At 41.1% G+C, this 27,672-nt stretch overlaps 1 protein-coding gene across 2 annotated transcripts in view; it reads left to right on the plus strand.

The window, feature by feature from the left end:
- nalcn (sodium leak channel, non-selective) overlaps positions 1 to 27,672 on the plus strand; it is a 72,677-nt gene that overhangs the window by 4,521 nt on the left and 40,484 nt on the right. For both annotated transcript variants that reach the window (XM_035522684.1, XM_027001422.2), the window contains exons 6-14: positions 979 to 1,062; positions 1,176 to 1,315; positions 1,779 to 1,904; positions 5,374 to 5,525; positions 8,506 to 8,648; positions 9,091 to 9,195; positions 14,517 to 14,603; positions 25,888 to 26,019; positions 27,442 to 27,609. In XM_035522684.1, the coding sequence (XP_035378577.1) occupies positions 979 to 1,062; positions 1,176 to 1,315; positions 1,779 to 1,904; positions 5,374 to 5,525; positions 8,506 to 8,648; positions 9,091 to 9,195; positions 14,517 to 14,603; positions 25,888 to 26,019; positions 27,442 to 27,609 (1,137 nt within the window). The remainder of the gene's footprint in view (positions 1 to 978; positions 1,063 to 1,175; positions 1,316 to 1,778; positions 1,905 to 5,373; positions 5,526 to 8,505; positions 8,649 to 9,090; positions 9,196 to 14,516; positions 14,604 to 25,887; positions 26,020 to 27,441; positions 27,610 to 27,672) is intronic.

Genomic DNA, 27,672 nt, shown 5'->3' on the forward strand with positions numbered 1-27,672 from the left:
CGGTTTCATCAAGATTAGCATAGCTTCAATCTTTCCATATAATATAGAGTATTCAAAACATCCAAATTTAGTTTGCGAACCAATTTAGTGTAGTGCTATGATGGAGACTTAATGCCTTAACGAGACATGGTCTCTATGGGCAAAACGCACAAGGCAGCGAGTTGTTTGCTTTTCCATCAGAAAGAAAGCAATGAAACATGTCCACAGGTGACGCTTAAGCAAACAAACCTATGTGCATTAGTGATCTCATCATCCTCAGTGCTTGGATCTCTGTGTTACAAAAAACAGAGCTATAGCATTGTTTTGACTTTAGATAATTTACTGGTACCTGGATTATGTAATGAAAACATCTTTACTGCTTCATTTTGTACAGATTTAGGCCTAATCATACCACAGCAACATATATCGGAATATTCATTCCCTCTTTAGGGAATAGTGAATTCAGGTGACATGTTATAATACATGTAGTACTTAGCCAAATAAGTACTGAATAAATCAGACATATAGAAGTATGGTTAGTCTAGGTAAATGGTTCAGTTTCTATTAATTCCCATTGTTCCATTTTGCTTGGCCCTGTGTACATTGGCTGACATATGTAGGTACTATTCAGGAGTTTGCTACAATAACTAGAGAGTTGTTATAATTATAGAACAGCTTTTTGTTATATTTAAATGTAGAACTATAATGCAATAAAATACATAATGTAACCTGAAGTGTATATTCTTATTTAAAGATATCCTAACAATGGAAATTGTTTATTAAGGTGTCATGTTTTGAATGTATCATTTAAAATTTGAGTATAATGTGATATGCACGATTCCCCTTCATGTCTATTTAGTGAATTATTAATAGAAGCACATCTTTTGTGTGTTGACAGGTCAAGTTGCTTTACAATTACTTCATGTCCTGACCTGTCATGCTTTTCACTAGTGGAGTCTCATTAAAATCTGCTTCTCTTCCCCTTGTCTCGATTTCCAGGGAGATAACTCCTATGTTAAAGACCGCTGGTGCATGTTTGATGGCTTCATGGTGGTCTTTCTCTGGGTCTCTCTTGTACTTCAGGTACTAGAATCAGAAGGGCTGTCAAATGACACGTCCTCAGTGAAGTGCTTTTATTTCTTTAAATTAAAACACGCAGTTTGATGATTTCCACCTCTTATCCCATGAATCTGTAGGTGTTTGAAATAGCTAAGATTGTGGACCAGATGTCACCATGGAGAATGCTGCGTATTCCGAGGGCCCTCATAATGATTCGAGCCTTTCGGATCTATTTCAGATTTGAGCTGCCACGCACTCGCATAACCAACATTCTCAAGTAAGTATCTCAAAGCCGAGAAAACCAGCAAGAATAAAACACGTCTTATTTAAAAATTCCTAAATTATTACTGTTTCTGAGTGTAGATATTCTAGGTAATGGGGAATATGAATCAGCAGGCAGGGTGGGCAATAGAAGCTCCTTCATCAATTCAGAAATAGAGATCAAACAAGTAACAACAACACACAAATGAAGACTTTCACTCGCTCATTTTCACCTGATTTTTTAAAAGCAGGAGATGGTCTTGCCGGAGCTTGTATCCGCTGGTCTCTGTGTCAGCGTCCTTAGTAGGACATAAAACATGGTTTAAAAATGCTACCAGCTACAGGATGCAAGCGTACCCAATTTGAATTCTCTACCTCGCTACCTGGACCATCTCTCTGCCTCATAGACAGCCAAACCCCCCCAGTAATAATGTAATCACTATAATTACATAAAATGCTGTCGTGTTCTTCCTCTGTAGGCGATCTGGAGAGCAGATCTGGAGTGTGTCCATATTTTTGCTCTTCTTTCTGCTTCTTTATGGAATTCTGGGGGTTCAGATGTTTGGCACATTCAATCACCACTGTGTCACCAATGATACCAAAGAGTAAGTGTCCATGCATATCAGATAATTCACAGCTGATGCAGCTGTTTTGATCATTTTAACTACCATTTCTCAATTCTAAATTATGTTTTTGAGCTTCATGCCAGAGATAAAGAGTTACTATTGATTATTTCTCAACACTTAATTGCTGTAATATTCCTTTTTTTTTTTTGGAAAAAGGGGACAACAGACCCTACAGCACCCACACACGTCTGTCCTCATAAACCCAAACTCTGTCAGTAGCTGTAAGGAATATTTATCTTTGCTTTCATCTGATGCCACAGATTCATGGAACATTTCAGTTTCAAGGATCCCCACACTGCAGTGTGTAGTGCTCGATACTCAGTCAAGAAGAAGCATGTCACCCTTTTTACTTTCCAATTTCTGTATATATGTTCAGATTAGGACAGGTTTTAAGGTTTGCGCCAATCTTGTGGTGAACTTGAATTAATTCAAAACCAAAGAATTGCAATGATTTTCAGTGTGAAGGCACTGAGAATTGAGAGCGTAATACACTATACATCTGCTTCTATTTTTGACCACGTGATTTTTTAATATTCAAATGTGGATAAATGGTGTGCCAAATCCAGCTCTGAAACAAAGAGTCCTAGCCATCAGCATTACAGCAAAGGAGTGCCGTGCAACTCTAATCATAGTAATTAGCACTTCCTACATTGTCTGAGCTTTGTACAAACACTCATCGCTCTCCCAACCTTATGGCCTCAATCTGTCTGTCTCCATGACTGACAAGTGCTGTCCTGGCCCTGAGAGAAACCCCACAGCCACTCTGGTCTGGTTTTAGGCCACTTAAAGAAACGTTTTACATGCTTTTCCATTGATTGCTTTTATAGGGGGTTAGTTAGAGGTTAAAGACATATGGAGTCAGAGCATTTCTGAGTTGGGGGGGCGGCCTTACTCTTTATGGCATTAGAGCATAAAAGTGTTCTGAAGTGTTCTGTGTCTAATCTACCCAGACCACATGCTGGACTTGATGGAGGTTGGGGAAATAGAATGTAGAGCGCCCGATAGATTTATTTTTTAATGGAGTTGAATTTTGGATTTGATGGCAACATCTTATTTATTTTCTCCTCCTTGCCAGTTACATACTGGACAGTATTTTAGGTTAAGATCTTTTAGAATAGTTGTTCTGTTCTTTGTGGTGATAGGTTGAAATGATAAACTGAGTGTTGCTTTCTGTGAAAGTAACCTTTAACATTTAAAACACATTTGTGGCATGTTGAGAATTGTTGCTCTGCTTTTATCTTTAAAGTTTAAGAACAAATAAATCTATTTTAGCATTTTAATATGCCCAAGATGATCATCAGCTTTAAAATGATTATTGGCATCAGTAAGATTGTATGTGCTTTTCTTTTGGTTGTATGGTTGACAGGGCTGTTACGGGTTAATCTTTGTGTTGGCATTCAGTGAGGTGATCTATCACAGCCTAATTAGGGAATAAATTATCCCCCTCATTTCAGATCTTTTAATAAACAATTTTAAAGAATGTCTGGCTAGCCAATTTAAAAGCATTAATTTTCATTAGAGACATCAAGTGGCTCCAGAAGTAAAACCTGTGACCCAAATAGGGAACTGTATGCCTATAGCCATTAATTTATTTATTAAGCAAGGTGCCATACCAAGAACATTTGGTTTCTCATTTTCAGAGAAGCCAACAATTTCAAAAAACAAAGAAATAATTTAAAAAACTAGCCAAAAAAGAGAATTTAAAAAAAAATAATTAAACAATTTTAATTTTTTGCTAGTTAGAAGAGGCATTTTTGCTTACTGACTGACTAACTGAGTCCCAGTATTGAAATGTGCATTATCAATAACATATACAACATACACAATGCTAAATTAAGATAAATAACAAATCAATATGCAGATATTAAAAACTCCTGCTTAATCAAATTAAAGAAAAAATGACTAATTGTTCACAGATTCTGAAGTTCTATATTTGCAATTTTATTGCACTATTGTAGAATGAAAATAGCAAAAGTTAAAATTTCAAAGGAAATAAGGACAGTTCTACTTACTTGAACTTGAGTAGTTATCAATCTTGTGAACATGTACCCTCTTTTATGGCATTAGAACATAAGTGATTGGAAGTGTTCTGTCTAATCTATGTCTAATCTACCCTCCTGCCTTGTTCACAAAACGCAAAAACTTGACAATTTTAACAAATGTTTCCTGAGTAAGATTTTTTTATATTATCAAAAGAAAAACAAGATTTGTTTCTGTCAGAAAGTGCTAATAATCTTTAGTTTTGTCACCAAGTTCATGAATTCTGAATGCATTATTCATCCAAACATCGACACCACAAGATGTCCAGCCAGTTATAGTAAGAGATCATTTAGGTGATCCACACCACATAGTTTTTTCTTTCAGTAGATTTTAGCTACAGATTGTAAAATATCTAAAACCTTAAGAAGCAAGAAGTATTTAAATCAGACAAATAGCAATGAGAATTTAAAATGAGCACAAATAAATCCTGAGCAGATACTAAGCTAGCAAATACAGATTTTTAAAATCATATGAACTACCTGAAAAGATGAAAAGATGACCACAAATTCAACTGTAATTGTCTATTGATCCAAATATGAAGTTAAAATCACAACAAAGTTACATGTACCTTCAAGGATTTCACTGACTTCCAAAACTTACAGTGACTACTGCCACTAGCTTCCAAGGTTCTGAGGTAATAGTCAGACCTGGACTTTTGCTCCAGAACTGCTGGGGTGCCTGAAGGCCTACTGTGGCAAATAGAATTAGTAAATTAATTAGTAAATCCTTCTTTTTCCTTCTTTGAATTACATTGGCTACATTAAATCTTATTCAGGAGTAAACCAAGAGGTTGACCTGTTTTTCACCATATATTTTCTAAAGAGAATAAGGAGCATACTTAAGATCTAATTAATAAAATGGATGTCAATTATTCAAACACCTCAAGTTCTAAGTCAGTTATTAAAAATACACCCACTAGGTCACAGATGAATATTATGAAGAAACGTTTTCTTATTGAATTTTCTGTAATAAACTGTGTGGCATATATTTTATTCTTTTTATCCTAATTCATATTATATAAAAAACTGTCAGTAAGCCTGCAGTTAAACCTGCACAAGAGGTATATTTATAGGTTCTATTAGTGAGACAAAGATCTTCAGAGGTGAATTGTGTAGTTTGGATGTGTTGGTGATGTTATCAGTTATCAGCTTGGGTTTAATCCATCTCTTGACTGAGGTAAGAGTCATTCTATGTCTTTTAGTCTGAGCTAAGTTAAAATTACCCATCAAGACGACCACATGAATCACCGTAAGCACGGATGTGTGTGTGCGTTTGCCAACTATGGTAGCGGTGTAATTTACTATGAATTTAAGGACATGAACAGTGTCTTGATCTGTGGTAGTCCAGGCACCGACAACCCCCCAAAAATACTTCTTAAAGCTTTTTTGTTTTGTCTCCCTCCCCATAGCAATGTGACCTGGAACAACCTGGCCATTCCTGACACCCACTGCTCCCCAGACGGAGAGGGCTACCAGTGTCCTCTGGGCTTTAAGTGCATGGATCTGGAGGAGCTGGGGCTCAGCCGACAGGAGCTGGGCTACAGCGGCTTTAATGAGCTCGGTGAGTGGGAGCCGTCTGTGGCACTTCTTTGCTTTCCTTTGTGGCTTGAAATGAGCTGCCTGATATTACTCTGTAATTGGATCTTCCTATTGAAATGTTATTTTAATTTGTTCTTGTCTGTTTTTTTTTTTTTTTTTTTTCATTTAGAATAGATTTAGAATATATTTCATTTTAGTCAGTGGCTATACCGAGTCTTCAACTGTTCCAGAAGATATGGAAGTATATCGTATTGCCCAGATGTTTGATAGTGTAAGCCAATTAGGTCGGTTTAGCTGCACATCGAATAAAAATGTAAAACATGAAAGAATTTGCCATTAAATACGCAGTACATGTCTGTAAAGTCCATGTTTCACAGAAGCATAGTAGCATCCTCACAAACAGAGCAGTTTATTTTAGCCCCTTGATCTGATTTGAGTGTACTGGGGAACATTGCAGACGGGAGCTATGACGTACATCTGCTGTGGAAGGGCACAGAACTTGGCACTAATCTTCCAGTTGGCACGAAGAAAAGCTTCTCTGCCTTGCAAATGATCTTTGAACTGCCAGACACCACCGGATAGGGATCTCTTAAAAGATGCTTGTTGATGTTTGTTAGCACAGTTGTGACAGTAGGCTCTAAGTGCTCAGATGATTACTTTTCATTCCCTTTAGTGATTATGCAAAATAATACCATGATTTATTTAACTACTTCTACATCAATCCTAAAAGAAAGATATTAAAAGTTATAAAAAAAATTTCACCATTAAATACAGCAACGGAGGAAAGTAATTCTAAATTAAGTCCATTTAATTGTTGCAGAGAAGCCAATACTAAGCTGCAAAGTTTTTTATTTTTTATTTTTGCTGGACCATCTGCTGTCCTCAAAGAAGCATTATCACTCAATGAGTCACATCACTGAGGATTTCCTCTGACATTAGCTAGCAAACAGTGAGCCATACCAAGGATATGTGGTGCTAGGTATACATCTACTGAATTTGTTTGCAAACTTGCTTACCTCCGGTTCATTCTGGTATAGCCGCAGGGACAGTAGGCTTGTTCATTAAAGCCGTGTCATTTCATGTAGATGCTGTTACTTGAAATATTCATGTAATATATTAAATGAAAAAGTGTAAGGATATAGTGTGGCATGAATGTGTTTCTAAAAAAAAATCTGTATTTACCTCAACCGTCATGACATTTACTTACTTGAATGCATTTTGCTTAGCTGTCTATCCAACATTATCCACATTTCAATGTGTATCAAACATGTCCTAAGCAGGGATAGATGCATAAGCTGCAATTCTTTCTCAACTAGTTCTGTCCCTGCATCAGTTACTAACAGCTACCGAGATGGGAAAGATCTGCTAAAATATTGTTTCGTGCCGCTTGGCTTGAAGTATTATTTTAAGATGCATTAAGGGATGTTTTGGTGCATACTTGGCTTGCTAGGTGTCTGTCCAGTCCCATTTTAGTCTAGCTAGGTTTAGTTAACAAGCAGTTAACAAATAATTGGTGCCATGTTCATTTGAAGATATGCAGGTATCTATACTGTGAAAATTGACGCTTTCGTTCAACTTTTGTTGAAATGCATGTGAGAGGTCTCAGCATGTTTGTGCAAAAGGGTACAAATATTGTGGCACACTGTGCATCAGAGTATTTATGATGATTGCAGTGCTCTGGGCACTGATGCATTTTTCTCGGCAGTAAGAGGCACATGGCCAAACGCTGCTTCCTTCAGAGGTATCCAAGAGTTTCAGATGTTGCGTTGTTGACGAGTGTGAAGGATGGCATACAGGAAATGATGGCCTGGTAAATCTAGGCTTGCCTAGTTTGCTTGTTCATTTTAAAGCTGTAGGTTGTATTTTGGCACTACTCCTTGCATAAGCACTTTTGCTATCCAACATTAAAATTAATCTTTTTTGGTTGTTGTTTTATAACTCTGGTCTTAGCAATCAATCTCCAAGTAAAACTGAATGTGGGTTTATGCAGTCCAAGTGCCTTCCACTCTAAATGATATGGGAGATGTAGTGTTTCCGTATAGATTTGAGAAAGTTCTGTATATGTCAGATATTTAAGGACATGGACACTCATGTCTTCTTTCCTTTGACTCATGTGGGTTTATGATTTTTTTTGTGAAATTGTGCTCAAATTGTTTTGGGAAAAAAAGCAAATAAATGAAATTAAATAAACAGACAGGTCTCTGACATTTTTGTTACATTAGGAACACCGTGTTTCTACTACTTCTTTGTTGATTGAGAACTTTTGTTATGCTCTTTATAATGGAGTTAACATCAGCAGGGTTAGATTGTGTCCTTAGGCAGTTCTGTCCTGGGACTTGGTGAAAATCTTGTGGAAACCAGAACTGTGCAGCCGACTTCCTGCTGCACACAGCATGCTAACATGGAGTCATGCTGAAGGCAGTACACAGCTAATGCAAGTCCAGAAATGACTGTACTCGCGAAAAGAGCTTCAGGTGGTTGCCATAGTTTTCATGCTCCTGGGATATTGACTGATTATGTTAGATAAGTGTTTGATTACATGGATGGAGCTTTGATATTCCACCACAGACACTGGAGAAATGCTTTAAAGTTTCTAGCACTAAATGTAACACATTCCAAGGAATGATTGCTGCTTTTTCCATGTTTACTCGATGAAATCCTTTTCGATTCCTTTCATGGACAAGGGACAATACTAAACAGACAATAAAAGAGGCCTGTTGTTTTTAAACATGCAGGTCTTGCTTCATCCATATTTTCAACATCGTAGATGTTGTTATGCTACCCAACCTGGCATTTGAGCAGAGACGCACCACTGTGCAGTTATGGTGAATCTTATTCTAGAGGGGTAGTTACTTTCAAGAGGGACACATAATCTTTATGATACAAAACACCTGTTGCAGTAACGGCAAAAGCTTTGTTTATGTCTGCGTTTTTGAGTCTGGCCCAGTTTGGGGACACTGGAGCATCCTCTCATCTGGGCCTTGCCTGCTCCTCTGCCCCAGGTACCAGCATCTTCACCGTGTACGAGGCTGCCTCTCAGGAGGGCTGGGTCTTCATCATGTACCGCGCCATCGACAGCTTCCCGCGGTGGCGCTCCTACTTCTACTTCATCACGCTCATCTTCTTCCTCGCTTGGCTGGTCAAGGTGGGATGTCCTTCATCCTCTCTCCCCTTTTCACGTGAACCTCTATTTACGGCCCGTGTAAAAGCCACAGGGTAAGAGTGGCTCAAGCTATATACAGTCCAGGACACGTTTAAAGGGGACACCTGGCGTTCTTTCTGTCCTCTCGACTGTGCTTCTTTCCTTTCATGCAATATAAGAAATAATATAGTCGGTGCCGGTAGAAGGTTGCGGTGAGTTCAGGCATCTTCCTGTGTGGTTGGAACAGCAGCGACAAGGGGGCATGACTTCCTGAGAGGAGCCTGTTATTTAACAGTGTGTAAACAACGTTTCCCTGCGGAAACGCAACCACATAACACAGCAATATTGAGAGAGGAGAGACGAAACCGCACGTGAATCTTGAAAGCCGGGCGGGCCAATGATGGATGGAAGCTGTCTCCTAATTACCCCATGCCTTTGTTTTCAGAACGTGTTCATAGCCGTGATCATTGAGACGTTTGCGGAGATCCGAGTGCAGTTCCAGCAGATGTGGGGCTCCAGAAGCAGCACAACATCTACAGCTACTACACAGGTACAGCTGCGTTCTCTCCATGTACCACCTTCTCACACAAAAGTGGAATTGCCTGTACGTCCCTTTCAGGTCGAGAAGAAAGCGTTTGTTCTTTTGGCTCAGCCGTGCTATTGAGGTAAAAGTGCTTCTTGTGAAAGACCACAGAATACACTGCCCGTTATGTTCGGAGAATTGATCGTTTGATTTTTTCAAAGGTGAACCCTCAAACTTATAGGAAAGAAGATGAGATTAAAGAAGTGAAAGAATGTTCCTTTCCTTTCTTTTTTTTTTCTTTAGCTAATTGTTAATATGTAAGAAAATATGTAAATGTCACCATGGTAAGTCATTTGCTGAGGTAACAACAAAAAAGGATTGTTTTCAATAAAACAGCTTCATTCCATATTGTGTACACAACAATATATGCACACAATAGCACACCTTTAAGTCTTTAAAAAGTTGTGTTTTTTTGTTCGGAGAAGCTATAGGCTGTAAGAGTCTGGCTTCCCTGCCCCTTAAATAAATCTGGCTGCTTCTCAGGCTGGGGTTCCCTGATGGCACCTAGCTAAACTAAGGTTGCTATCAGACTGTAAGGTGAGTCATGGAGGTGTGAATCTCTTTGAGTGGGAGAAAGACAGAGAGAGGGAAAGTGAGGGGTGTGTTTGTGCATGTGCGTGTGTGGGTGTGCGTTTGATGCTGTCAGCCAGTGTGAGTGTGGCGTGTTTAAAACCGCTCAGCGCCGTCTTCTACCTGGTGGGCGTATAGGATCCTACTCGCGCACAGACGGAACTAATTAACCCTTTAACTCTAGCCTGCTTTCTGGCCGCTGCGCAGGCCGTAGGGGAAGAGCTGTCTACTTTTGCATCATTTCTGCCATTTCCAATCCCATTCGGTGGGAAATTTGCAGTAGCTGAGTGAATGGAAAATAAACCACCCAAAACTATAGCTAGAACTGTACTGATCCCGAGGGAAAGTGGCAAATAAAGGGTCGCCGCAGTCCGGGCGCAAACCTGGATCACGAGGGCTGGAAGCTCAGAGTGCAACAGAGTGAGACACCTACCCAGCAAATGCTGCGAATGTGCCGGAAATCTGGAGCGGGGGCTTGGTGTGAAAGCTTGATGGCATTTGTACGAGTCGAAGCATAGTAGGTTTGTGCCAGTGCCAGTGCTGGGGCCAAGCCGGAGCGACACCGCAGGGGCTTGGCGTGAACGGAACTGGGCAGCGCAACAGCAGTCCAACTCGGTGCCAATAGATTCTGTGAGACGCTTTAGAGGATGTGGACTGAAGCACCAGCTTCTCTCTCTATTCAAAATTTAGACGCTGGTATCAGAAAAGGCTTGAGAATCCACAGAAGGGAGAAGGAAAGAAGAAATGAGGAGAGATTCGTATAAATAAACAACATGACAACAATAGAGCCACAGGTGTTTTTTTTTCATAGACTTTGTGTCACTCAGTAATCTGTCCCGCGTCCTAGTCAGACCGAAGTTTAAACCAAAGGAAAACCTAAAATAAAGCAAAGATTATTCGATGGATATGAAATCAGACTCTCTACAGGTCGGCTGCTTAGCCCACTGCCTTGCTATACCTTTGAATTGATTCTTTATCTCCCTTGGGACAACAAACAGTATAATGTGTTTAACCCTTTTTACGCTCTCCTTGAATCTAATGTAATGTTTGAGGTTCAGAGATTCCGTGGGGCCTCAGTCTTCAAGGGAAGAAAAAAAAATCAAAGGAATGTGGGATGGAATCCAGCTTGGCTGTTTCCTGAAAAACACACTGTCTTAGCCACAAAATTCCATGGGGCCCCAAAAAGATTTCTGTAATAATTTTAAGCTTAATTTAAATAGTACTTTTTGGGGTATAACTGATATACTGTTTTTTTGTTTTTTTTTGTTTTTTTTTGGGGGGGGGGGTTGTTGTTTTTTTGCTCATATACATTTAAAGACTCTTAAAAATTAATATGAGCTAGTGACTCATTTGTGGAAAATAATGTTTTATCCTGCCAGTGATTTGATGTCACATTTATTTGTCCCTTAAACTTAGATACTAATGCAGCCTTGAAACCAATTGACCTTTCTGTACCTATGAAACTCAATTTTAATAACAGAGCTGCTTAAGTCTTCTGTAAGAAAAAAGCAATTAGCTGAACACATAGATGTCATTTATTGGGTGTTAAACAAAAAGCTTGGCTTGGTGCCTGTAATCCAAAAGAAATAAAAGAAATATAATTCTTAAAAGTTGGACCTTAGGGACTGAGGGATACATTAATGGTAAAATTTTCCTCCATCTCTGCTTTTATATAGAAGTAAATTAATGAGGTCTCTTAAGAAAATTAGTGCATGAACGACAGAGTTGTGCTTAAAAGAAAATAGGTGAAATTATATTAGGTAATCTTTTAATCTGTATGAAGTATAAGGCCAAATGCCAGTGAAATATGGGAGTCATCAGGCTTATTATGTTTTCCAAAAGACAAAAGACAGGCAGTACAATGCTAGAGCAGCTCTCAGTGCTAGTGTTAGTGTCTCTGAGATCAGAATTGTGTTCTAGTGAAGATTCAGAGCTTTGCCCCACTGGACCAGATAAGTTACACATGCCATATTGATCAGCAACAAGAACCTACTATTGTACGTTAAGGAAATCCTCCAAATGCACTGCCCTGTTGTGATGTATACGTGACAGTAGCCAAGTAGCCGAGACATGGCATTACATGAGAAAGGAGGGTGAGGCTAAACGAGAGATTTCTGGGTCTCCGGCACAGCGTGGTGCTGCTTTTGGAGCATCCTTGGCTGCTTAAAAAGCCAGAAATTTACCACTTCACCAAAGCATACCAGCCATTTATGACTGAGTGGCCATGGCCAGGTGGCGAGCTGATCAGACGAAATCGCTCACTGAAGAGCTTGGCTCACTGAAGAGCTTGGCTCACTGGAGAGCTTGGTTCACTGAAGAGCTTGGTTCACTGAAGAGCTGTGTTCATAACAAACTGGCGGGTGACGTGTCACAACTCAGACATCATCAGACTTGGACTCGGACATGTCGGAGTTTTGGATTAAATTACATTTGCTTGATAATAGGGTTGACATACATGGGAAATAAATGAAGGTACTTCCGTTAGGGGTTAAGGCAATTCCGTTAGAAGCTACAGTATTCCTGTTAGAGGTTAAGGTACCTGCATTAGAGGTCACGGTACTTCCGTGAGATGCTACAACACTTCTATTAAAGGTCAAAGTACTTCCGTGAGATGCTACAACATTTCTGCTAAAGGTCAAGGTATTTCCGTGAGATGCTATGGTACATACGTTATTATTCAGCTTTTTCACATTGTTGTCATGCAGAGATCTCTGACCTCTCCCATGTCCAGTGACAGATGCACAGAACGTTCATTGCCATGTCTCAAAAACCACTAACCTGCATCCAGTGATATAGAAATATGGTTTCAGCATGCACACAGACAACTGTTTAATGCACATTAGATTTGCAATTAACTTAACTTGCTGATATTTAAAAAAAGAACAGAGTGGAACACAGGACACCATTATCTAGATTGATAACTTTGGCATGACTCTCATGATAAAAAGCCTAAAAAAGTTATAAAAAACAATCAACAACAAAAACCCTACTGATTGCTGCCAACACGTTTGGCAACTAGTAAAAAGAGGCATTATGAGATTTTTTTTATCATTTTTGATCAATACAGGAGTGAGCATGTCAGTACAAAACTTGTGTTTTTTGTGGATTTTGTGGTTCATTTTATAAATACCTCCTTGTCAAAAGGAAAGGCGTAGTGCGTACCCTCTGTAAGCCTGAACTTTCATTTACACCATATACTGTTCAGACAAAGGCGTTTTTTTTCTTACATATTACTGCCATACATTTACTGCTGCACTTGGTCTCCTTATTTGGGTAAGCATTTGGGCAAATTTCAACATATTTACCATACCTGATGTAACGTCAGAGACCAGTCAAGTCTCCCATTAGTTGAGCAAGGAGAGAGAGAATGGAAAACATTAACATGAGCCAGACAGTTTAAAGTATATAAAAACTATATTAAAATGTAGCTCATCATACACTGTTTTTCTTGAAGAGCCCTGTGGTTGTGTCCAAAAATATGATATAGAGAATATCTGACTGCTTTACAGCAAGCGCCACACATTAGGGTCTTGACCAAATTGTTTGTACCTAAAAGTGAACGTGGAGCAAAATAAATGAATACACAAGAAACTGCTTCATGAGAACCAACTACTTGGTGGCATTGTTAAGTACACCACATGTGGCCCTGGGGTTAAATTCCCTCTATGCTGTTTGTGGGTCTTGGACTTGGTGTTGTATAATGCTGTTCTTATAATGGCGCAGCAATGTTAGGACGTCTCCGTCCAGCTTCTCATCTGTCACTTTGTCCTTGACTGGCTCTCACAAACAGAAAATCATTTTAAAATATCATCGGCTATGCAGAGTACGCCAAGGTGAAATAACAGAGCTGAGGTTTTACAGAATTATTAGTGGCTTATTACGTCCAAGCGGAGCAAAGAGCATTTTATTCTGCTTTAGAATGCTGAATTCACGTTACCATAATCAGTATTTTTTTATTTATAAGAACGGATTCTGCTTGAGTGTAGATATGAGTAGTCTTTGAAAGGTGGTTGCACACAGCCATAGAAAGTGCCAAAGCGTTTCCGTCTCTTGTCCCGGATGGCTTTCCCAGTGCTTTTGTATCCATTTAGGTCGATTTATGGAAGATTCAGATTCTAAAACACGAGAAAAGATTCTCTCAAAATATTGAAGCCAACAGCACTTGACCTCAGTGTATGCTTAAAAACTACTGTAGGAAAAAATCCTTTGGTTTTTACTCAAAGGATTGTGCACTAGTTCTGCATGATTTTTTTAAAACTGTATTATTATTTTTTTTTTATTTTGCTTTTTCCATGACCTATGCACTTGGCATTTCAACAACTTGGTGCAAGTTCAAACTTGAATGTATTCAATTAAATACATATTTACATTAAGCTTGTTCCTGTATTTAAGTATTTATGTATGTTTAATGAGATTACAGTAGTACTTCCAGTCAGTCATGTAGAAGCCATATGATAATTGCCAAATGAGTTTGTTTCTCTCTTTGGAATATGCAATCAAATGTGCTTTATGTTGTTAGTTATATAGCATATAAATGACTGTTCTCAATTTGTGTTTATCTGTGGAGTATCCCTATCAATTATTTAACATGAATCATAATCATATGCGTAGATAACTCTCACCAATACCTGTTGTCTGAGACTTTCCCTCTCCCACTGTTTCTATACATGTGTATGACTCTCTCTCTCTCTCTCTCTCCTTTTTATCCTGGATGGCAGATGTTTCACGAGGACGCATCTGGAGGATGGCAGCTCGTGGCAGTGGATGTGAATAAGCCCCAGGGCCGTGCGCCCGCCTGCCTCCAGGTACCAGACATACATACTAATGGCACAGACGCCCCCGTATGTCAGCCCACCCACGGCACAGCCGCTCTGCCACATCTAATGGCACGCCGCGCTGTGGGAGTGCAGGAGAAGGGCCTCGGGTGGCCGCCGTGCGACGACTGCATTTAGACGTCGCCGGAACCGGTTGGAATCCGCGCGACGCAGCACGAATAGGCTGCGGATTTACTATCGCAAGGGTTCTTTTCTTTCTCAGTGTGAGCTGTATACAGTGCACGTGGGAATTATGTCATCTAATTTTAATATGAGTTGTTCTGGTTTTAACCTCAATGTTATTAGAGCTGAATCGTAAAAGCGAGGTTTTCGTCGGACAGCTTTATTGCTCATGTTTAATGGCGTGGATATGACATTCAAACCTGACATGTGACTGACATGCCATTCGCCTTTAAAGCTTTTTGGCTGTAATGTAATGATGAAGAGTGTTTGGATTGGACGGCGTTTAAACGCCTTTGTGGTCGTCCGTTGTGGCGGGAGCGCCTGAGAGGCGCAGATGAAGCCGAACAGCTGGAGACGGTTTTATTTGTTCCGGCCTTGATGGCATTGTCGCAGTCCCAGCTGCGAGACCTTCCTGCTGGGCTGACTCCCTCACAGTGAACCGGCCGTGGGCAGTCGCTGATGACACGCTCTCGCCATCTCCGCATCGCTGATTAATTGTAGATATTAATATAACATGTCACGTTGTTTTGAGATTTATGGTCACAATAGGGGAGAAAGTGTAGACCGTGGGGTTGTCACATGCTGTTGAACACGTCCAGCTTGAAATCAGCACGAGCATCGGAAGCGATTGGACAAAAGAACCAGCACTCGGATGCTGAAGAATGACATTTAATGACATTTCTGGGTACAGTTGACTTTGAAAAGATCTCATTACAAAAAGGAAAGCTATTGTGCTTTCTAAGAGAGAGCGGTAGCGAGGGGAGGGGGGGGGGGGGTGAGAAAGAAAGCACTCTTTTCAAGTGGGCAAAGGTGTAGTTCATCACACAGTTCGGTCCCAGCGGCTTTCGGCATGACCCGGTGGTCTGTGAACAGTGACGGGAGAATCATGTCAGGGACAGCGGACAAATGGAACACTGTCCATATCCAGAAGAAGGAAACAGGAGAAATGCACATTTTGGCTTGCGTTCCCTCATGTGAAACGATGTTAAAGTCAAAAGCCAAGTTTACTTCGTTTCCACATTTATTGTTCACGTGCATGCGAGTACGACTTGAGCTGGGGTTATAGTGTTGCATGAAACATGAACAGTATCTAAGTACAGAGGGGCAAGAAGCGGTTGAGAAATGACACTGGAAATAATACTGAGACAGACACCCTGTGTGGATCGCACTGCAATATGACATTGTAAATAGTCATTGTTAAAGTGTGACAGGCAATGGGCAGTACGAAAAGGTTTAAGATGATGGCAGGGTGGGTTGGGGTGCGGCTTGGGGGTGTCTGGGTGATGGCTGAAGCCCGGGAGTTCAGAAGTGATTTGTCATGCCTGTTCTTTAGGCAGCTAGTACCAGCCTGGGCGGGGCCACTGATGATCCTGCAAGCCTTCCTCTTACAGGATTTCTCCTGGACGTCAGAGATTAGCGGGAGTGGTGACCCCGCAGTGCCCCGAGCCTGTTCCACCAGCTGCTGGAGCTCGGCCTTGATCGGAGCAGGTTCTCTGTAAAAGAGAACCTGCAAAAGACAGGTTCACTAGACCGAGCACACGGACCTGAGGTGTCCGGGCCTGCTGCTGCTCTGAGACGTGAACGTCCGGAGAATGGCATCCTGACGTCGGTTCGGTCAGGAGCCCGAGGTAGAGTGTTGCAGTCAGTCCACGGGTTATCAGTCTTTGAAATCTACAGTGAATATCCTGTTGTAGGTGTTCTTCTTCAGGTGGCCCACAGATTAATGGAGAGCTCAGTGTCTCTGTTGCGTGACTGTTTTCTTCTTATTGATGTCTCTATAACTCATATCCTCCATGGACACTTAGGCCACTTACAAGATAGACAAAATAGGATAAAAAGAGGAGTGGATTTTTCAATACAAAGTCACTTGCCATTGGCAGGAAGTGCAAAGCAATGTCCATGGCGAACTCAACGAAACTCTGGTCAACATTTACACCAGAATTGCTTGTGTTAAAGGTGCAAAAAACATATATATATATTTTTTTACAGATTTAAGTTTGAATATTAATGTGTTAATATAGAACATATGTGATCTGGTCTAGTGTATTCAATAGTACACAGTTTTTATTTTATTTTATTTATTTATTTGTGTAAGCTGTATCGAACCATTGCTGATCAAACATAAGCTTGCAAACTAGACCGGTGATAAAATGACTAGTTTAATAACCATAATGTTTAGACAGAGTAGTGGGTACATAGAACCCACTTTGAACATAGCAAATCAAATGTTATGTTTTTAAAATTGGAAGCATTTTCACTGTTTCTTATTATGCTTTCTTAACTAACAATCCACTGGATTTACTCAAATGAATTGTGGACTTTGATTCCGCATTGTTTGGTTCCTTTAAGAGTGCCCTCAGCATTGTGTACACTTCAAAAACTGGTCAGTCCATAAATCTGCCAAAACATTCTTGATCTCAATGCTCTGAGTGATCACCTAATAAACTTTTTTATCTAAAGAATTATCTTAAAACGAAACAATGCCCTTTAAGATGGAGATTCCTCCAAGGACAACCAAGGGCAAGTCATCACAGACATGTTAGAAAGCAGGACAGGCTGATCAGGTTGGGAAATTGAGCATGAGCCATGTCTTCAGATAGTCATTGGTGTATAACGAAAACCAGGGCCTGGTCAGTCTGTCCATGGTCCTAAATAACTAAACAAATAAAAGAAAGATTTAAGAAAGAAAGGACAGAAAAAGAAAGCAATAAAGAAAAGCAAAACAAAACAAACAAACAAACAAAAAACAGCACAGGGGCCAGTGCCGTGACAGCAGCAAGTTACAGGGTTTAGGGAGAAGAGATTTTTACACTTGGAAATGTGGTTGTTCCATTTTTACCTTGTGTTGCAGTAAAACAATGAAGCATATTTTAATTGTTATACACAATTTTTCAGTATTTATATTATGAAATGTTGTAAAAGTATCAGTTTTATACATCCTCTTACCATAATTTTGAATAATTTTTAATTAAATTCAAATTGATCTGAAAGGTGTTCACAATACTGATATTATACTGAATGCATTTGGAATCATTTGCAATAACAGAGTCATTTTTTAAGTTCTAAATACCACTGCTGGATAATATGCTGTTGTGGTTGTCACTGCCGCTTCTATAAGAATAAGCAGTGTGAGGGAGATGAAAGAGTGTGGAAACACAATGACCAAATTAACCTGGACAGCACACCTCATTAGCATAGTAGCACACTACACAGCTTCTTAGCATAATTAGCACCACGCCTTGTTTCTCGAAACTGCCATAGCGAGTATCTGTGCCTACCGTGAATATCCTGGCTGTTCCACGGGGTACTAGCTCTCGCACGCCATAGGCTTTAAGTGATTTAAGGATATAAATCTTTTGCGCTTGGTAGATTGGTAATCTTGGCAGATTATGGCATTATTGGAGATTAGATGATTAACAGTTGTGAAGTTCCTGCATTCCTCCCTCAGTCAGACAGATGGCAGAAAACGAGCCCTACCTTATCCTTATCCTATTTTGAATGAACCGAGTACGATGCAAAAGGTTTGCCAAAGATAGAAAGTAAATTTGCCATAATAAACACGCCGTTCTTTTTTTAAGGCTCGTAAATGATCATACACAATAAAGCTGGAAGACAAAAAGTGAAGGAGATTAACTCAGCTTTGCCATTGTTCAGCCATTGTGGGTAGCTCTGTAGCACCTGGCCCTGTTTCGTTAAATGGTTAAGGTTAATGAGGTCTCTTTGTTCCCCTCTCTACTGACCACACAGATGTTAATTAGCCCTTTGCATCCCCATACATTATAATTACAGTAAAGCTATTCCAGTGTGTGTGCAAAGTTAGAGCTAAAGTCCTCCCTAGTCAAACTGTGTTTTGAACTTTAGTGCTGGCAAACTTTGAAAGTGAACGCGATACAAGCCTTCCCACAGCAGTCATACACTGTAAACGTGATAAATGTTTAACTGGAGTTTAAGTTCTGACCTTCTGCATAAAGGAATTGCAATTTAAGTGACACTGAAATAAAGTCAATGGATTCTATTTAGATGACAGATCTTTTGTGATGCAGGCTTTGTAGGCTGTAATTGGCTTTTACTAATGAATGGAGGAGCAAAATGGATGCAACACAAGTTTGATATTGTTTTTGTGTTTATTGGCCTTCTGACATGCTTTCAAACCTCACCTTGGAAGCATTTAGGAAGTCACAACTAAGGCATTTCCTAGGCGTTAGCTTACTGAGTCGTAGCAGTGCTCTGACCACACCGTCTGCAAGTTAAACCGGACTTAGCCAAAACCTGACTCATACTATTACCTTTGTCTGTGAAGGGAAAAATGATATATTTTGCTGTATAAATGCTCTTTTTGATTTCTGTACAGCTATCGCCTGTCTGCCTCCTCTCTGTGGGGTAAACACAGAAGAGGGAAAAGCAGGATTCATAACCCTGTTTAGAGCAAGGTTGTATGACGATGTAGAGGGAACACCTTTTTTTAGTTTGTGCTGTGTTTGTGTTAAAAGAAATCCTTCCAGGAGGACCTCTCTGCCCCATTGGTAGGCTCCAGGATCAACGGCCAATCCTTTCCTCACATTCCAGCAGTGAGCTCCTGGAGCCGTCACCTGGCTGAGACAGTCAGGAACACCAATGGGAAATTCCACAGGACTGTCGGCTTTAATTAACCAGACAATCCTAGCCAAAGCATGACTCACTCCGCTCCACTAATGGCAATTAGAAGCAGGGGGATTTGGGCCTTGCTCACCTCCCACAGGCTATTTATAGGCATCTTAATTAAACAGTCTGGCTAGGGCAGGCCAACTTACCTGCTGAATAATGCTGGAATAGAACTTGTGTTCCTGTTTCGGTAAACAAAGAGTCTGGTCATGTACCTCTAGCGTAAGTGTCAGATTGAGCTGCTTGATGGAATTCATCGGGAGGCTTCAGACTTTTTCGGATTTGCTCATTTCGTTAAAAATGGTATAATGCAGTGTTCACATGGCAAAGCAGAATGACACCTATAGCATGTTAACCACTGGATGCAGTAATAATGCGATAGAGAGACACGCTGCTCTGAAGCTACACCTAAAAAAGCTGCTACCCCTAAAAAAGACGCTGTCCATTTAATACAAAAAAAGCCTTTTTTTTAAACAAGGTTTTTGTCATTTTTTTCTCTTCATTTCTCGGAGTTCCCCAGACACCTGCTTTTATAGGACTTACATAAGCAAGCTTTTTCGGCAGCTTCTGTGATATGACTTGGCTGCTTCCTTGTGCTGCGCGATGCTCCATTTGTCTTGCCTGGCAGTCGTGGACAGCAGAAGGAACAACGGCGCTTCCTCAAATGTGCGATGCCACTGCGGCCAGTTCCCAGGCTCGCTTCGGAAGAAAATATGCACAGTGCGTTGTTCACAATCTTCATCATTCTGTCAGAGTTGGGGTTTGGGGAGTTACAGAATATGGTAATAGAGAATGATTTCAGCTTGTTGTGGAAATATGAAAGATTGACTTAGAATATACTTGGTCCTCATACAAGTACTTGGAAGTAATATAAAGCAAATTCCATATTTATCCCACTTGGTGCTCTGGAAAGCATCGTCCAGCACTGTGCCTTAGTCCTATTAAGAGAGGTTTGCACATACGTTGTCTTTCTGTTCAGAACCCAGTTAATGAGATCTGGCAAAAATAACGTACATTGTCAGGAAAAAGGTGGGTTGTTTTTCAGATATATTATGTTATATTAAGTTTTATATATATATATAAATATTTATTTTTTTTGCTGGGGTGGAATAAAGCACTTACTTGTGCTGTGGGGTTCTGTGGGTGTGAAAGAGAGAGGGAGGATAAGTGACCCGTTGCTGGGACAGAGTGGGCCAGTAGGTGGAGGGTGCTGACCAGTGGAACATCTGTCATGCCAGCTTCACATGGTGAGGAGTCTGATAATGGACAGGCATGAGATTCCTCAGGCATGCAGATCCTGTCTCTCCCACTGTGACTGGATCCTGCACACGTTCTCTGGAGGGGTCAATGCTCTATGAGAAATCCACTAATCTTATTTTATGTAATTTGCTTATTTCCGCCCCATTTATGTGTACTTTCAAATCCATGAAGAACTCCACTTTTAATAACCTACAAAGACCAGTCTCGATTAAGAACTTTACGTTCCAGAATAAGAAGTTCTCTGGTCCGATGCTGTACGTGCCTTCTGAATGGTGGTGCAATGTTATTTATGTTGTGGTATTTACTTTCATTGTGTCTGTTCTTCGTTGAATATTGGCTGAAACCTGACAGCACAGGCACTATCTGAGAAAAATCACTAACTGTAAATCAGCTGACGGCACCTGACGTTTCCAGCGCACGGAGGCGCCAATAAAGTGATGCCCCTGAACGTCTGTCGCAAAGATTTAGCGCATACAAATTGGCCGGCACTGAACGCGAGGAGAGAGCGAGGGGGACCGTGCCATCTCGCCTCGCAATGGGAAAAATAAAAATTGATTTTGACATCCTCCGTGCACATTTACATGCCAGCAGCAAAATCGGAGAAAGTAGGGCAGCACGCCTTGGGTTTGCGTTTCTAGTGCTGTCTCTGTAAGGGCTCAGTGGTTTTAGTCAGTGGAAAGAAATGTAAGCATGAAAAGCCCGGGAAACCTCAGGGATAACCACGGTGCGGAGAGGCTTCCGGCTTCCGCCCCCGTGTTAATAGTGTGGCACCCGGACGAGCTGCTGCCATGAGGTGGTGAGGTCAAGACCTTGAGAAGAGAGAGTCATCCTGCAGTTCCCCTGCCCTCAGCCGGAACACCCTTGGGAAGGCCGAGTGTCTGGGAGCGGGAAATGTCAAGCTTCTTTGTCACATACCATCTTAGTTATAGAATGGGTACCGGGAGGAGGCAGGAACAGAGGAGAAGCTGGACCAGACAGCGTCTCTCGTCCTCTGATCTGTAGCCCCAGGCAGCGGAGCGCATGGTTTGGCTTTTCCTTACGTATGAAAAAGCTAACAAATACTTGGATTTTGATATTTTTCCACCTTGTGCACTGTGTCTCATGTGCAGTGTAGTTCATAAACATGCACTTCTTGTTTCAAAGAACATCATTTAACACTGAATGGTGAGACTATGTGAACAAATCATCTTGAAGAGGACTTTCCTGATTAATTTTCCTGATTAATTTTAAGGGTCAATTTTTGCATATTGCATTAACACAGAATATATGAAATAACTCCTGCTGAGCCTTAAAATAGACAAAAAAATGCCAACAAAGTCTGACCAGAGGTGCTAACATGAGAAGATTAATTGGCAACTCCAAAAGCCACTACATCTTATTTACAACATACACAAGCGCGAGAGAACTGCAGCTTAAAAAGTCATCGATATATTTTTTGCAGGCGAGATTGATTGTGGTGGGATGCACCAAAAAGAGGAAAAAATGTGTTCACTCTGTTCTTGTAATCCTTTTTTTTTTTGCTTCGGCACTGCCTTATCGTGGGTTTTCCACACAGGGCTGGGGGTCTGGGCAGCCCTGGGGTTGTTGAGCCCAACGTGTGGCAGTCGGACTGCCTGACCCAGGGGCAGAGTGTGTCTTCTGGCTTTCTGCAGTCATAGAATTTGCCCCTGTGCTGGCAGTTGGCATGGCTGCTTTTGCTTATGCATCTCCTGCTTTGGGCGTGTAGGATTGCCTAACTGCTTGCTATCAGTGAAGATGGGATTCGTGAACATGGGGATCTTTTGTATGGAAATGTGTTCATCAGGTTCACAAGCTTGCAGACATGCAGCGTTGCCATTAAGTAACTGGACAGCGATGTAGGTAAGGCACCCCATCGCCTGATGGGTACGGAGTCATTTGTTAGAGCAGAGTTACTTCTGAACACTTCAAAATTCAATCTTTTACTGACATTGCCCTTTAATAAATAATAAATAAGCATTTAATAAATGATTTGGATGACTTTTTTTATTTTACCTTCACACTTAACTCTTTCTAGTGCTGGGGTACAAGTTAATCCTCATTCCAGCTTTCCATCAGGCTTTTCTTTAAAACAAACTATAAGCCTTTAAGTCAGTTATAATGTTCATACTACACTTATGAACCCATGCCCAAGTGTTTTGGTTGGGTCTGATTCATTCTGATTTTTTTGGCCTTGCTTTGCCCTGGTTCACTACTGTTTGACGCATCTCGAGTCGTCATGTTGAGAGACAACAGCATCAGAGTGCAGACGCAGACGCCACATTTAGAGTCCACTCTAGAACATTTGTGAGCTCTTTTCCTTGACTAATGATACAATGGAGCACAGCTGGCCCGGAAACACAGCAGCCATTTATGCAATTACTTCTGGTCCCATAAAATGGAAGGACTATGTTTAAAAGGACTGTAATTCCTACTTGGGTCACCCTGTATAGATCTACGAACCCTTAAATTAAAGCTGACAGTTTGCTCTTTAAGTTTAAAGCCCTTGTGTCACTTCAAGTCCTGTGTGCTTGACTACTGAGCTAAAACAATATTGTGTCGCTGCCCAATTGCCTACAGACTGCACTGCATATATATTTCTGAAACATTGTAGCATGTCTTTCTACGGATTTATAATACACAAACTGATAATTAACTGATCATTCTTATCACTGTTAAGCACAATATGGACAGGTTACTCTCTTCTGAAGTCCAGACGGGTGTAAGTGCAATTGTGTAATACCTATACAGGTGCTTGCTCTGACTCTTCCCAGAGACTTGGGGGACTGTGTGCCAGACAAAAACACCATCTCTTCCTGCCATTTCTCTGTCCTGTTATCTCTCTATCTTTCTCTCTTCTCTGTACGCTGTTTTTCCCCTTCAGAGCTTGTCAATTATCCCACCCACCCACAAGCTGTAGGGCTGTGTTTGGGCAAGACATAAGCCAAGTGTTGCGCTGTAGCCACGGTTCAAAAGGAAAAGTATGCTCTCCCCTTTTTTATATCATGGAAATACATTCAAACCATGATCACAAGGCTCCGGGACACATCTGATAGTGCTTACAATCAATACGTAACCCACAGTTGTTATTAATTCCGTTTTGCTGTGTTTTGAATCGTACAAATGCACTCCCTTCACTCTGACTTCATTACTAATGAAAGTGCCATGATTGTTTTTCACACATTGCGGTCTGTGGACACTTGGCATGCAGCTGTTTTGGACAGAAATCACAGTGCATGGTCCCACTTTCACTTCGGCATGTCTGTACAGCTCATTGCAATAGTGGATGAATATTTTTCACTTTCCCTAGATGACTTTGTTTAGATTAGCACCGTGGTTTCAGACGTGACATTTTGTTGGACCTTGGTATGCGAACTTGGTACAGTGGAAAGGATATTTGTTAAATCACTCTGTAAACTGTGGTCATTGGTGACATGCTGGTTTCCAGTATTCTCTTTGAAAGCATTGAAAGTAATACCAAGTACTGTTCTGTTCATCCTGAAGGCAGCCACTGTATTGCTGTTTAACTAGAAATAAATCTACCGCCTAATTGATCACAGGAGAAAGTTACTAAAAGGTGAAGCCTGCTCTGTCGTGCCTGTGATTAATCGAGTCTTATTATGAAGCAGCAGAAGAGGGGTCTGCTTCAGGAGGGCTCTCTTTAGACCTCAGTGAAGACTGGGTCATGCTGTCCACTCACAGCAGTACGCGTGCCTTTCAGAAGTGGTTTGTAGCCATGTTAATGGGTCATGGATTTCCCCGGTCTTTAGTAGCAATAACGTCCTCAGCAGAGAAGAAAAGAACAAAACAGAGAACATTCAATGGTCTGTTATTTGCCTATTATGTGTTATAACAGTCAGGAGGTCTTATCTTCCAAGAGAAATTCAGTCGCATTGGTTATGACCATTTCTGTATCGCTATATCCTGTCATATACCAACCATATGTAGTATTATTTAGGTTATTTCTGGAATTATTATTAGTGATTGGGAGTGTTTGAGTTATTTGTTGTTGAGCCTTGGACATGCCCCTAGCCATCATTAAGCTTTTCCTTAAGAAACTGTATCTTGACCCCTGTGATCCCGTTGGCATTTGTACTATTTTCAACATCTAAGATTTTGGTGGGGGGGAGTTGCTATCCAATGGCCTCTTTACATAGGAGTAATACATTTATGCAGAGTAAAGGACTCTTAATGATACAAAATCCTAGATAAACAGAATCCTCTCAACCTGTGATAAAACTGAAGCACTGATATTGAATACTGAATTTAATTGAAAAGAGGTTGGTTGAGGTTGGTTTATTGTTGCGACTTTTTTGTGACTGAGATACTAATGCATGCTTTTAGAATGTCTAGATTAGGCTACTGCAGCATGTTGCTGGACGCTTTCTCTGTGGTCAGCCCATGTCCTGATTAGCCCAGTCATAGTCTGTTTGCAGGGGCCTCCTGCCAAGTTCTGCACTGACTATGCGGTAATTGTATTTATGATGATCAAAGCCCTGCCAGCTCAAGAATATCTGGCTTATCTCATTAAGTGTTATAGTCCATCAAAACCATTTAGTCATTGAGGCATGTCTACTGGTAACTCTTAAGATTGCTTGTAATTTAGTGTCAGTTATTATCTTGAATATTTGCTAAAATCGGGAACAGTGTTTCAGAGAACATTACAAATGCAAGCTCTGATGGTGTTTTTAAAGTTAAATATGATGTGTAAGAAAGGTTACATATTCATGATTTTTGTAATTATTTTTCATAGGCATCTGTTGAAATATAGTAGAAAGCTTGTCTGGGTTAGTACAACATCTAGGTTTCAGAATGCCTTCTTGTGCATTGAGCAAACTGTCATACATATCAGCCAGAGATGAGATTTGAGACTTGACGTTGCATCATTTAAATGGAACCAGAGCAAAGAACCTCAGAGTGTTAGTGTGTGACTGTGTCCTACTTTCAAAACGATCGCCTTCAGGTGCGTGAACACTCAGGATGTCTTGTGTGTCACAACTAGGACAAGACTGCACTCTTATCCTCGCTCATGGCAGTTTAGGGGGAGACGCCCGTCTGCATGCCCGCGGATATCTCCAGAGCAGCAACTGCAATGACAGAATGAGCCTGGGCTCCGGGTCTGAGCGCAGTGCCCTTGTCTTGTCCAAAATAACTAAAGCGGAACGATGTTCTCGCTCTCTCCTTTCCTTCCCAGCGATTGATCCGGTCCTCCATGTTCCACATGTTCATCCTGAGTATGGTGGCGGTGGATGTGATCGTGGCTTCCAGCAACTACTACAAGGGCAAGAACCACCAAAAGGACTATGATGAGTTCTACCAGGCCGAGGTGAGATGGAGACGACAGCAGTGGAAGACCTTTCAGCTCAGCCATCCTGCTCATTATTATAGAGCTTATAACTACAACAGACCTAAAACCCTGAGGGTTTTCCCCCCATGGAAATTTACTTGTCACATGGTAAAATGCTGTATGATGCATGCTAGCAGCAATCGGTGCTGTCTCTGTAAAAAGTCTCATTTTCACCTTTAAAACGTTTTTATATGGTAGAATGTTGCACTTTGTTTCTACAGTACTTACAGTACATACCTACAGTTATTTTTCTTATTTACAGACTGACAGAAAAAAAACACCGCTTAATTATACAAAAATGCAACAGCATCCAGAGTTGAAGCGCTGGTCACATCAGAGTGGATGAGCGGATCACATTTTGGTGACGCTTGCGCTCGTCACGTTCGGCCATCTTAAACTCACAGATTAAAATCAAGTGAGGAGTGTGGGTTCAACCAGGCTTTAGGCACAGTCTATAGCTGTGAGTGCTGGGCATATGTATGTGTGTGTATCCGTGTGTGTGTGTGCATGCATGTGTTTGTGTGTTTACTGGCACGTGTGCCGTCTTCCACACTTTGCCTGTGGAATCAGTATGCAGGTGGCAGAGTGTGAACAAAGACAGACAGAAGAGAGCGGCCGCCCGCCCACCTCCCAGCTGAAAGGCAGAGATAAGGCCAAGAAAGCACATGGCATATTCACATCCCAACTCCCAAACCATATCGCCATTAATCCAGTCCACTTTTCCATCTGGATCTGATGGACGTTTAAAGGCATTAGCCGGCCCTGCCTCCCCTCGGCTCTAACGACCTCTCCAACTCTCTTCTAAGGTCTTTCCGTATCATGGATATGGTCCACTCATGTTCCCTGTTACCCATATGGGCCTGTTTTCATTACCATTTTGATTTACCACATTTAATAGTCTAAAGTGATTGAAAGGAAAGACGGTTCTTCCGTTCTGTTAGAAAAGGCAAAGCTGTATAATCTCAGTGTTTCCTGTTCTGAGAAGACAGCCATTTTCATTCATACCTGCTAATAAACATCTGCTTGCATTTAGGTGACACTTTTATCCAACACAAGCTACAATTATGACTGAGTACATCTGGAGCAATTGAGGGTTAAGGGCCTTGCTCAGGTACCCGACAGTGGCAATTTGGTAATGGTGGGGTTTGAATCAGCAACCACCTGATTACAAATCAAGTACCTTAACCACTGGGCTACCAGTTACCACTACCACAGGAGAGCTGGTTCTTCAGTTCTGCTAGAAAACACAAGGCCGTATAATCTCAGCGTTTCCTGTTCTGAGCAGACTAGTTATTTTCATTTAATCCTGCTGATCACTTGCTAAATGTCTGTTTACGTTGAGGGGTCAGGAGCAGCGTTCCGTCAGCCACTGGTGTAAGTTCCTCTCTCCCCCCTGTTCAGGTTGCCTTCACTGTGCTCTTTGATTTGGAGGCTCTTCTGAAGATCTGGTGCCTGGGCTTCACCGGCTACATCAGTTCTTCTCTACACAAGTTTGAGTCTCTACTGGTCATGGGTACCACTCTGCACATCTACCCTGACCTCTACCACTCTCAAATGACTTACTTCCAGGTAGGTGTTTTGCCATACTAACCTGCCCCCCCTTCCATGTATCTACATGTGGGACAGAAGCTT

Source organism: Electrophorus electricus, chromosome 25 (genome assembly GCF_013358815.1).
Source record: "Electrophorus electricus isolate fEleEle1 chromosome 25, fEleEle1.pri, whole genome shotgun sequence".
In the NCBI taxonomy this organism is placed as follows: domain Eukaryota; kingdom Metazoa; phylum Chordata; class Actinopteri; order Gymnotiformes; family Gymnotidae; genus Electrophorus; species Electrophorus electricus.